We start from the raw sequence: 12,000 nt of genomic DNA, 5'->3' as shown, positions 1-12,000 counted from the left end.
AGATTTGAAATTAATTTGCTTTTTTTTTTGGACACAATGATTTATCTCACAGTAGTAAGATTGATTTTTTTTTTAAACTTTTCCCCCCTCTATAAATAAGGATAAATGAGATCTCATTTTTGAGACTAAGAAATGCTGCTGCCGGAGATTAAAACTGTCGATACTTGTTCTGATCACTATGATCTTATTCTATACACAGTAAAAGTCACAAAGAATTAAAAAAATCTGTGCATGAGGTCCCCATCTGTCTAGATACTGTTCTATCTTTATGTACAAGAGCAGATAGAATACACAGATATGATGATGACCATGCTAAACATGCAAGCAGTGAAACAGATGCTACTCTGCACCATATTGTCACTTTATTAGGTGTGGGCTTTATTTAGCTAAATGTGCACATGTACAGCTGGCCAAGCCCTCTGCAATCAATGAAAAGCTGGACAATGAAGTTAACACTACAGATCACTTAATCTGAAGTAGATTCTTGCATCTGATTCAAGGGGTCTCATCTGCCCATATTAGATTTCCTGGGACTTTAACTGGAACCCAGATAGCATGCTAAGATATTTGTATCTACACTGCAGATATCTGAAAATCAGGTGAAGTAAATTCCACCCCAGGAAACCATCTTGCAGCAGTAGCCTGACTCAAAATGTGGACAAATTCAGAATTTTTATAACATTAAAAAATATTCCCATTTAAAAAATAAATCTTAAATTCTGAGAAAGGAATTAGCACACAGAGGTTATTAGCTTATGGTTAGTAACTGATTAAATCTGTTGGTTATCAGTGTGAAGACACAGCACTAACATGAAGAAAAAGTGAAAACACTTAAGTCCAGTCCTGCAAATTTTCACTGGTACTTCAGAAAAGTATTTCAGCACATGCTTCACTGTTTCCCTACCGTGGGAGCACAGGCACTAATCCCAAGCCTCGCCAGACACGGGAGTTATGCAACTGTTTAACTGAAACAAGACTGTATCTTCAGGGTTATTCAGCACTTAAGTCTCAGCTGTGCCATGGCTCCTGCAGTCACTGATCCCCTGCAGCTGTGTGAATTGTCTGTGGCTATCTCTACTTTGCAGAAGCTGATCCCAGAACACTTCACTGACTACGGGCCTCTGCCAATAAGGCTTTGCAGTATTGCATCCTACAAAATCATAGTAGTTTCAGACAGAAAAAACCCTAAGAAAATCCCAAATTTTTTTTAAAAAAAGTGGTGGTTTAGGAAGGCTTTGGGCAACTGTGTCCATAAAAATTCAAAATAACTCAGTTAGTTATCAGGTGGACATTATTTTTGCAGTAACAAGTTGGGTGTCAAACAAGAAAACAGGTTCAGACCTAAGTTCTCTCAGATTTTCCTATGGATTAGCAGAAGCTTGCCAGAATGTTCACAGTGGTTTTTTTCTTGAGCTCTCTAAATGGTATGGAAAGTCTACAAAACCCTCTGTTCTTCTTTTCATTATTTGCTTATCCCAGTCAGGGATCGGGAAGGGCACATAAGTAACATTCAGACAGCAAAGCACTGGATCTGCAAACACCTATGATTTTCTACTGAGTATAGTCCACAAGTCAAACTAAGCAGTTGGCAGCATAGATAAAAACAAGGCAGAAAATAGAGAAGTTTGCTCTGGTAAGCTCTGACTAGAAATATCTCATTAATAAACAACAAAACTTACAATAAGCTGGCTTACCAGAGTCTGTGAGAAAAAAAGGGTTGAAAGTGAATAGTAATCCTGAAAGCATTAGCACATGTATTTTTAAAAAGTGAGTAGTCTTTTCAAAAAGAGAGTTTAGGCTTTATGAAAGACAAAAATAATTAACTCCACTGGGGGTAACTTAGTTGATGAAAGTCCACTTAAAGCTTACAGAAGTAGTCTGATATGGAATTTGTATAAGATAAGTAAGTAACTGTACTTACTGTGTAAAGCTCGTTAAGTACTTTCATTAAGTCTTCATGAAGCTGAAATGAAATCTCTTTACTCTGTAATTAAAAAAAAATCATTAGAAAAGGGCATGTAAAAACTACACCACACATTTACTTCTTTATATTTATACTCATTCTTCATCCCAGAGAGTGCATGCATTGTTGCTCACAAAAACCATTCTGAATTACAATGCACTAAGAAGAGTGACTCAGGGATGCAGAGGCAGATAAGATCTGGACAGAAGACTTCTAAAAAGAAACCCAGAAGTAATTTAAGATATTTTTCCCAAAAAGCATCAGGAAATTAGGTGCCAACAGAAAGAGTGAAGTTCAAGATTAATGTTTTTAATAGAACAAACTGTGTACTGTTTTAAAATTGCTATGACATATACAAAAATGAAACCATACAGAATGTGATATTCTAGAAGGATATCCTGCCCAATTTTACATCTAGGATAGTCTTTGTTTCTCAGCACATGCAACTATCTAAATATTTATGCAAGAAATAATTGTGGCTCCTCTTTGAAACAGACACCCAAATGCATAATATTCCACAGTGTGCTGCTGAACCAGCTTTGTTTAGCTTTTCTGGACTGTGACTTTACTTCCATTCTAACCCAGAAAAAAAAGCAAATGCTTAGCAGTAGTTATTATCAAAACAAATATGCCAAAACAAGAGTATTTAATTGGAGTCTCATTGAAACATATTCCTTTGTTAGTTTTCCACAGTAGTTCAGTCTGATGAAAATGGTGGCAACTGTGCAAGAGCTGAAGGCATTTGTATCACAGCCTTTGGAAAACAGCTACAGAATAGAGCTATTGGACTTGGCAAACAGCCTGGCTACACTTCTGTGATGCTCAGCATTCTAACATCCATGCTGGAAATGTGAGACTTTTTTTTCTGTGAATAAATTGATAATTAGCCTGGCTTCTAAAAACTCCAACTGCATGACAGATAATGACCTTAGCTATGAGAATTACTTTGTATTTGTATGGAAGCCAAAGGAAAATCCTCAGGGACAACTCATCTCTAAAGCTGCTAATGCATACTTGGCCACCACTAAAACACCTGAAGGAATAATGGTTTCTGAATGAGAATTTGCAGCATAATGTCCACATATTAGGTGAAACCACATCATACATCCCACCCACTGTCTTCCAGGAGGATGAAAAAGATATATACAGTAGCTCAAACAGAAAAATTTTGGGTGTTTTCTCTACTGCTCCTACTATCCTACTTTAATTCTGAGCAGCATTTTAAAGAACCTGTCATATCACTTATCAGAATTCACTGTAATCCTTATATGTGAGATGGTTTTACATTGACAAGAAGCTAGGAACATAATTTAAAAAAATACTTCAGTGAAATTCTTGCATTCCCAAGGGCATTAGCTGTAGTAGCTAAAGCACAGTAAGACGGCTGCTCTGAAGCTGAGGTACAAAGAATTACTGTGAAATTTTCCTTATTGCTTATACTTTTCAAAGACTGGTATTTTCATGAGGTATGCATTAGTTCTGAAGTATCTAGAACACAAGGCTTACTACTTCCATTTCTTTGCAAATATCAGATTATTTTAATCTAATAAAAAGGACAAAATTTCATATATGTAACAGCACACAGAGTGCTTATGAAAAACTGGAAAAGGACTGCAGATTTGCAAGCTGCTGTAGGGAAATGCCATAAAATCTTCAGCAAAAATACTGAGCAGCTTTTCACTGCTTTACATTGGCACCCTGCCTTTAAAAGTCAGCAGCACAGCTCTAACACAGCTTACACATCTCCTCAAAGCTCCAAGCGGAGGCCACCAGTTTATTCTTGGATAGCTGCTTCTGTAGCACTCACTATGAGTGTTTTTTTAAATTACTTTAGCAGAAGAAAGGGCAAAACATACAAATAAGATGTCTAACATTAAGATGAGAGCATACCCATGTGGGAGGTAACACTAGATGAACCCCAGCTTCAACCAATTTATCCCTTTCAGCTGCTGCTTGCAGCCATCTTGAGGCTGATGAGAAGAAGTCAAGCCCTAAATATAGCAACAACAACTCTAAGGCAAGATGCCTTAACCTGGTAGTGCAAAACCTAGTTTGAGAAGGTGAGACACAAAACCCCAAACCAATTTTCTCTTTATGCCTTGAGATTTTACTGTAACCAAAGCACACAGCAGTTGATTGAAGGATGTACCCTTCTTTTCTCCTCATAATGCAGTCCCACCTTAATGCAAATAGACACCAGATGAGCTGAGGATTTGGTGAATGATCACTCTTTAGTAGGACCCATTTCTTCCCTTTGCCCCTTTTGAGCTCTGTCCAGCACTGAAATACAAGCAGTCCAGCCCTCAGGATTTACTGGCTAACATGCACACATTATCTTTTCCAGAGCAACTTAGTGATCAATGGTAAATTTGAAAGTGAATGGAAGAGATCACAATAGAGAAATATACTGTTATAAAAGGACAATAAGCTTTAAACTGGAAAGCAAAAGGAGAAGGAGGGAGGTGATCAGCAAAAAGAGTGAAAATGGAGAAGTGACAACCAAGCAATGCCACACAGTCATAAAGGAGTCATCCTTCTACCACTTCATGTACAGACTCCAATTCGCAGAGGATGCCTGCAGTGACAAATAACATTTCAACCGATTTCAATTCTCATGAAAGATTTTGAAGGAATAGTAAAAAAAAAACAAACCAACCCTCCCCTGCCCCCCAAACCAAGAAATTTGGTTAAATTTAGCAGTATAAAAGGGATTTATTTTTCAAAAAGCAACACATTTTTCATTACCATTTAAGATCAAGAAATACTGACTTGAGTGGCAAGTGATACAGCTTTTAGTGTGTAATATATGGCATGTTAGAGCACCAGTTAAGAAGTGAATTTATTTTCAGTGGTTAATTGCTTTCCTATTTCTTGTTTATGCTACCTACTCTCCGCAATAGGGTTCAGCATGTGTGAATGGTGTGCTCCTCTATGAGCCGGTCCTCAGGGTGCCAAACAACAGAATGTAAGATGCAGCACACATTTTCCTGGAGCTGAGTTGATAGCTCTAATCAGGCTATTAAAACCCCACAAACAATCACTGAAGGTGCTTATTTATTCACTATGTCCCTGAGAAATGCACCTATTAACCACTACCTATTAACCAAAAGAATGAAGAATATAATAAAAATGTTAGAGCACATGTAAATTCCTGCTATAAATATTATATATGTTACTAATCTGTTCAAGGCATTAAGAGACAGTAGTGTATTTTTTTCACCTGATAGCAGCATAGATCATACACGTGCAACAGGCAAACAAATGTACCTAAACCCTCCTTTCAGTATGTGCTCAACTTTCAACACAAGTGGTCCTACTGATGTTGTCAAGATTTGTATTTCTGGATTAAAGTTTAAGAAACTTAACATTTTACTCCACATTAATATATTTTCATTGAAGTCTGTTAAAATTTTCCCATCCATTTCAGTTAAAGCATAATTTGTTACTCCAGCTTTACTCTTGTTTATTTTAACTGAAATTTAAGGGTCAGTCTAGTTCTTCCTGGAACTCTTTAGTGTCTGTATTTAGCATACACAATGCTACTCAGTTACATAATTTAAGGAACATATTCTGTGCCTATTGCTTTTAAATAAGTCTGCTGCTGGTCACTGTGGGAAGTGAAGTGCAAACCCTTCTTTTATGGAGGTTTCATGAGCTGCGTGATACCAACATTGCCAACTCAGCAAAATTTTGTCCCAGACTTGCCAGTCTAAAACCAACAAACAGCTTTGTTATCCTTTTAAACATTTAAATGTTTAAGAAAATGATGCAAAAAAAAAATCTATGTGCTACAATCTGTATAACACCAAACAAGATTCAGTAGGTAGTTATATTCCTTGTTAATAGGCAGATTAAAGAACTAAAATATTTATTGTGCTTGGTTTCTCCAGCATCTTTTACTGTAAACATTAGAACATGTTCATCTTGGTTTATGTAGATTTCTGTCCAAGGAAAATACATGTTTATAAATTATAAATATACAAATCTACTTAAAGATTTTGTGGGTATGTGTTTATACAGTTGATTATTACTGCTGGGGTAACCAGAATTACTGCATGAAATATTCTGCATAATACTTTTCCCTTCTGCTTGACATTTCCCCTTATTAGTTTATTCCTTAATTGTCCCCATGAGGCCAGCTACCCCATCTGCCTAAAGAAACGTGCAAGCATGCAAGGTTTGAACTCCACTACTTTATTTTTGTAATTTTATGTGCAGCATGAAGGCCAGGCATCAACAGCAACCTTACTGCTTTTATATGCCAGCAACTAAAAAGAAGAGATTAGGTGCCTATCTGAAAGTACGAGGCCTGACATAATGTCTTCCAATAAATGTTACAAAATCTCTGTACTAGATCCTATCTTTCTCCTGTATTTAGTACATTTGTACAGATGCCAATTCCTGACCCCTGGAAAAACAGAATGACAAACAGCTCCTGGGAGAACAAAATTAATTAATATTGACACGTTAAGGAGGCCAGACTAGACAGCAAAGCCATGTACAATCAGATACCTGAATACAACACATCCAGTCCCATCAGACTATGTAAGGTAGAGCCAGTAGGGATCATTTTCCCAAAACAATCCAAATATCCAGAGAGATGCACACAAAAAGAAAACCAGAATGATGAAGAACAGAGACTGAGACAAGGACAAAGTACAAAGGCTAAGGGGCACAGACAACCTTGCCACTACATTTTACCAGATCATCATTGGCTATTTACACAGTTGGAACACACCTTTTACAGAACAAATAGAAAAAGGGTTGCTACAAATTTATGGCTTGAGCTGTATTGCACATAGGAGGGGTAACAAAACAATACTCCAGTAGTAAGCATGGCCAGAAAAGAAGGAAATTATTCGATCTTTTCTTTAGTACAATTCAAGCTGGAGTCAGTCTTAAGATACAAATTCAAGCCACACTCCTCTAGAAAATGTTGGGCTCACTTAATGGAAAAGTTTTGTTTGAGAAGTAACATGCCTATCAACAAGATGGAAAAAGTCAGTAATGTCTACCATTGAGAAGCAGAATAGGACGTTCCACCCTCTTGAGAAGAGAAAGGGGGAGAAAAAAAAAATAGAGTAGAAAAAGTCAAGAAGTTCAGAGTGATTATGACTTTGCTGTTGTCTCCCCTTATTTTGCTTGGGGCAAGCCACTCTGAAACACTTTCCCTTTCTGCAGCAGGAAGACTGGGGGTTTCAGAGCAGCACAATGAAGATCTGTTCTGGTCATGGACTTGGTGTATGTACTTACTTTCCAGACCTGGAAATGGATAAAGCACCTTGCTGCTGCAAGTCTGGTGGAGAATTAAAACAAGGTAAAAGTAGTGACATGTAACACCATTAGATTAATAAGCTGTAAGATATATAACTGAAAGATATAATCACGGAATGTAGAGAAGCTTAACTAACTAGTATTCGAAAATTATAGAATCACAGAATTGTAGACATTACATGCTCTCACTGTGACAGCCAACAGAGTACAGCTATTTCCTGCTCTTGACCGTGGACTGCAGTAAGACACTAAGCATGTACTTGTACGTCTATTTATAAAATCTTTATATTACTGCTTTTCTTGTTATTTGTATTTATTACGTAGAGAGACAGTATATATTTCACAGAACAGTATGATCAGATTCCAGAGTAAAAGTATGTGCAGGAGATGGTTTGTCTCTGCTTTAATCCAAAACCTGTGAACAGCGAACATATTCCATATGCTTTCATAGGGATATAACACCAATTGAGACTGATTATACTTTTCTCTGACAGTTTTATTCTAAATACATTTTTTTTGAAAGTAATTTGCAGAATCACAGAAATTGACAGAAATTGCTTAAATATGCTATTTGATGTTTAAAAATTTCCAACAAAATCAGTGACATTTTCTTCAGGGAGAATACAATTTTGATGAAAGACACTGCTGGCTGTCACCTTTCCCACTCTAAGTGCACCTTCTCTTTGCCCCGTGACCTCATTCCTTCAAAGAGAACGGTAGCACAGGATATGTCTTTTGCATCTGATTTCTTTGTTGCCCACTAAGCATCCATTATACAGTTCTGTGAGTACCTTAAGTTAGACCACTCACTCACATCTGACACAAATTATCATAGGATAATGGAAGGGCTTGGGCTGGAAGAGCTTCATCATCAGTTCTGTACCTGGGAACTAACAGCAAATAAATCACCGGTACTTTGCAGCAAGCACTACAGCAAGAACTGTGCACACTGGCTCAGTGGAAATACCAGCCTTCTGCAACAAGTACTGAGACTGACAGAATGTCTTAAAAATCTGTGCTCAGAGTTGATACTGGTGAACAAGCACTGCCACATTCAATCCACATGCCCATGAAGCTCTCTTATGCCATGTTGAGGTGCTGCATGTCTTCCTGCCACCCTTCCCCTAACATGATGGGATTGGTTCAGATCCCTGTACACAGCTCTGCTTAGCTCATTCTGCCCATGTTCCGCCTCAGCTAACAGCTGTTTGACACAACACCCCCACACTGAGTGTCAGCAGGCAAACCCTGATAAAAGGTAGGAAAGGGCTGCTGAGGATCAGGGCTCTACTAGTGTGACCTTCAGGTTATGCATGGCAAGACCACCTCCATTTCCCTGCTCATCTTTACCCTTTAGAAAATCCAAGTTAGGAATAAAAAGCAAGAGCAGCTGCTTGCTCTTCTTCAAGAAGCTGTGCTAGAAAGAGAAAATTGGAAATGTTGCACCTGCATGAGTACAACATGGAGGACAGAGACAAGGTTATCAGGCAGATGGGACAATATGCTCCTGCTAACACACTGAAAATATCCACATATTTTCCTCCTTTTGAGAGAGAAGCTGCAGCAATCTCCATTAATACATTATGAGTGAATACAAAAGGACACATGCATCTCCACAGAAAACTTCAACAATATACCACTGTACAGTCAACCTGGACAGAAGGGAAGGAAAAACAAAATTTCTAGTGCCAAAGAACTGAACTATGCTGAAAGCAAACAGGCTTGTCTAATAATACATGCCTGTTGAAGAAGATATTTCTGAGATAAGACACAAAACAACTGGAAAACTAATCCAGATTCAACAAAAAAAAAATTCTTCTGGTTTGCAACTCTGAGATATCCACAGACAATACTGCAGCCTGTTCAAAGCACTATTCTCATTACTGGATCAATTTCTATCTTCCATATTACTAAATGAAGTGGTTAGTTAATTATAGTTTTACATATTATATGAACAACCCATTACTGATTGAGAAACTATAATCTTCAACTCTGTTCCTGTTACAGGTTTTAATGCATACTAGGTAGTTTGATTTAAGTTTTTACTTTTATTTCCTCCAAGTACAACCTATGTACTCCCTAAATGATTCTTCTTCCCACCCCAGTGCTATCTAGGAATTATGGTCAGGTATATGTGAAACCAGTTCCCTGTTTTGAAAACATTACCTTGGGTACTGTTGCTATCACTTCATCCACAATTTATATCTTTTAACCTTTACTCTTCTTGAACTCTTTTTGTATGCTTATTGTATACCAGCATTTCACTGTGACTAACAAATATGCATTTATAATGTATTTTTCTTTTTGGAACATTTTAACAACAATAACTAGAAACACATTATGTAGATCTTGAGCTAAGGTTGCATAGAGGGCTTGCTTAATACATGAGGGATTTCCACATTGAATGTGTTATGAAAATAAGTAACAGTCATGGACAAGGACAAACATGTACAGAGACAACACTTAAAGGATCTAACAGAAATACTTATGGTATCAAAAGTGTATGTTCATATTTAATATTAGGAAGAAAAGGAAACACTTTTAGGAGAACTGCAGCATATGCTACCAACTTTATGTCAAGGGACTTCAAAGCAAACTTTTGCTTTGTCTTCAATCTGTTTCATTCACAATGAAATTCTTTTTTACAAATAATTCATTAATACAGCATTTTGGGAGTCCTAAGAGAAAACTGTTTCCTTTCTGCATGGATAGACAAGTGTGCTTTTTAGAGAAGGACAGGCTTTTTTCCCCTGCTTTTTGGATATTTGTGATTCAGCTCTTAAGGTCACCAGCATTTACAGCAGGATCCCAGGCATTTCAGCACTAAGTATTTGCTTCAAGAGAACAGTCATGAAGAATTCATATGTATGCTAAAACAGATTTTACGCTGTGTCTGCTGAATCTTCTCCTCACATACTATCTACTAGGACACTTTTGCCTCCCTCGTGCATCTTACAAGCCCGGATAGAGGACTGCAAGAGAGGCATTACCTTCTTGAACATTCTGGTGGAGTCTTCACTTATCTGCATGAATCTCATGATCACATTGTTCAGGTAGATCTCACTCAATGTTGCATGGTCTTTGCTTTCCCTTCTCACTTGGTTCAGGAGTAAGTACCAGCAATTCACTGGTGACAAGAGGTTCTGGTCTTTCCTGAGGAATGAGATACACACATGTATAATGTACAGAAATGAAAAGGTTATGTTATGAACTGAAACATCTCACTGACATCTACAGTCATAACTTGTTACATAAAAATAGCTGCTCCTGAGCAGCCTATCCACTCCTGGAATAACTCAGGTTAGGCAAGCCTCAGATGACTTTTAAGACACATTCAAGTTTCATGAGGCATGGATACCACCTGAAAGTACAAAAATATCTTGCCACAAAGCTTAGAGATGGAGTACATGTAAATGTTCAAAATCAATAAAGGTCACTCCTGGAAGAGGAACAGTGATTAATTTCTGACATTAGAAATAAACAAACACTGGAAGCACAACCCAAATCCTTCATGAGCAAAATTGCAGGTGTAGCTGTTTCACTGCACTGGATTTGTATAACTGATGAAGTAGAAGAAAAAGTCTCAAGCATCCATATTCTGTGAGCAGTGTTCGTAAGTTCACAGAATTCATAAATACACTGCTACTGCTAGTCCTAGATGCATCAATTACAAGACAAAGAGCAGGACTGGACTTTTGCCAGTGATCCAATTCTGAATTCTCATGACAGACTTTTTGCAATGTAGGCCCACTCCCAGCTTTAATGTAGCAGAAAGTCAAATCAAAGATGACTTCTCATTTTTTTTTCACAAGGCAAAATAAAAATACATGTAGTTCAGCAACTATTTCACAGACAAAAAAAAATATTTGTAAGATTTGTCTTATGATTTTATTGGCATTTTAGTATAAAATTTGCCTTTCAACTAACTGCTCCAGAAACTTGCCGCTCTTTATTTTTAAAGGATTCTCCTTTAGTTAACAGGATAAAGCACATGAGGATAAAACAGGCAGAAGAGGTGATGAATTGAGGGAGAAACTCTTCCAACTCCTGGCAAACTCTTCTAATAATTAGCTATCCTTTGTTAGAAATATGGCCTTTAATTCCCATCTAATTGTCTACTTTTAGGTCTCACCCTCAAAATCAAAGCCACAAGGAATGATTAACAGACAAAAGTATTTTCTTAATCATCAGTGCTTTGCTTTGCTATGAATCAGGAGTTCAGAAAACTTCCTCCATTTGTTTCAGAGAGTCATCTTAACAGTGTTACTTCACAACAAGGGGTTTTATCAACCAGTTCAGACAACATGAGCACTCTTGAAAGGCCATGCTGATATTACTTGGTCCTCACTGCTTCTGCATTTCCCAAAGCTGATTCCACAGACCTTCCTAATTGCTCTGGGAGCAATGGTGGGATCAGCTCAGGGGACCAACAACTAAAGCTACTTTTGCTATAACCTCTTCTCAAAGCAGAGAACTGCAAAGAACAAGTTCTGCCAAAGGCAGAACTGAAGTTGCAACCCTCATGCACAGCTGCCAATCTGGATTTAACATGTTTAAAAACAAGGAAAGATGTTTGTACGCACAAGGAAAAAATATTTTGCCACAAGCAGAATAAAAGGCAGGGTGCTCTCTGAAGCGGTGACATATGCACAAGTTGGTTATTTCAGAGAATCACTGAGTCACTATAACAAATTTTAAGAAATATATATTAATGCTCTTTGAACTGTGCAAGCTGTATTTGATTAACCTTTCCTTTGCCAGAT

At 37.5% G+C, this 12,000-nt stretch overlaps 1 protein-coding gene across 2 annotated transcripts in view; it reads right to left on the bottom strand.

The window, feature by feature from the left end:
* Positions 1-12,000, bottom strand: part of SRGAP1 (SLIT-ROBO Rho GTPase activating protein 1) — a 137,827-nt gene that overhangs the window by 54,225 nt on the left and 71,602 nt on the right. For both annotated transcript variants that reach the window (XM_062491168.1, XM_062491169.1), the window contains exons 3-4: positions 10,228-10,390; positions 1,922-1,984 (exon numbers count right to left, since the gene is read on the bottom strand). In XM_062491168.1, coding sequence (XP_062347152.1) covers positions 1,922-1,984; positions 10,228-10,390 — 226 coding nt within the window. The remainder of the gene's footprint in view (positions 1-1,921; positions 1,985-10,227; positions 10,391-12,000) is intronic.

The sequence above is a fragment of the Cinclus cinclus genome, chromosome 4, assembly GCF_963662255.1.
Source record: "Cinclus cinclus chromosome 4, bCinCin1.1, whole genome shotgun sequence".
NCBI classification, from domain to species: Eukaryota; Metazoa; Chordata; class Aves; order Passeriformes; family Cinclidae; genus Cinclus; species Cinclus cinclus.
The sequence above is the reverse complement of the archived record's forward strand: the minus strand, read 5'-3'. Positions and strand labels throughout refer to the sequence as shown.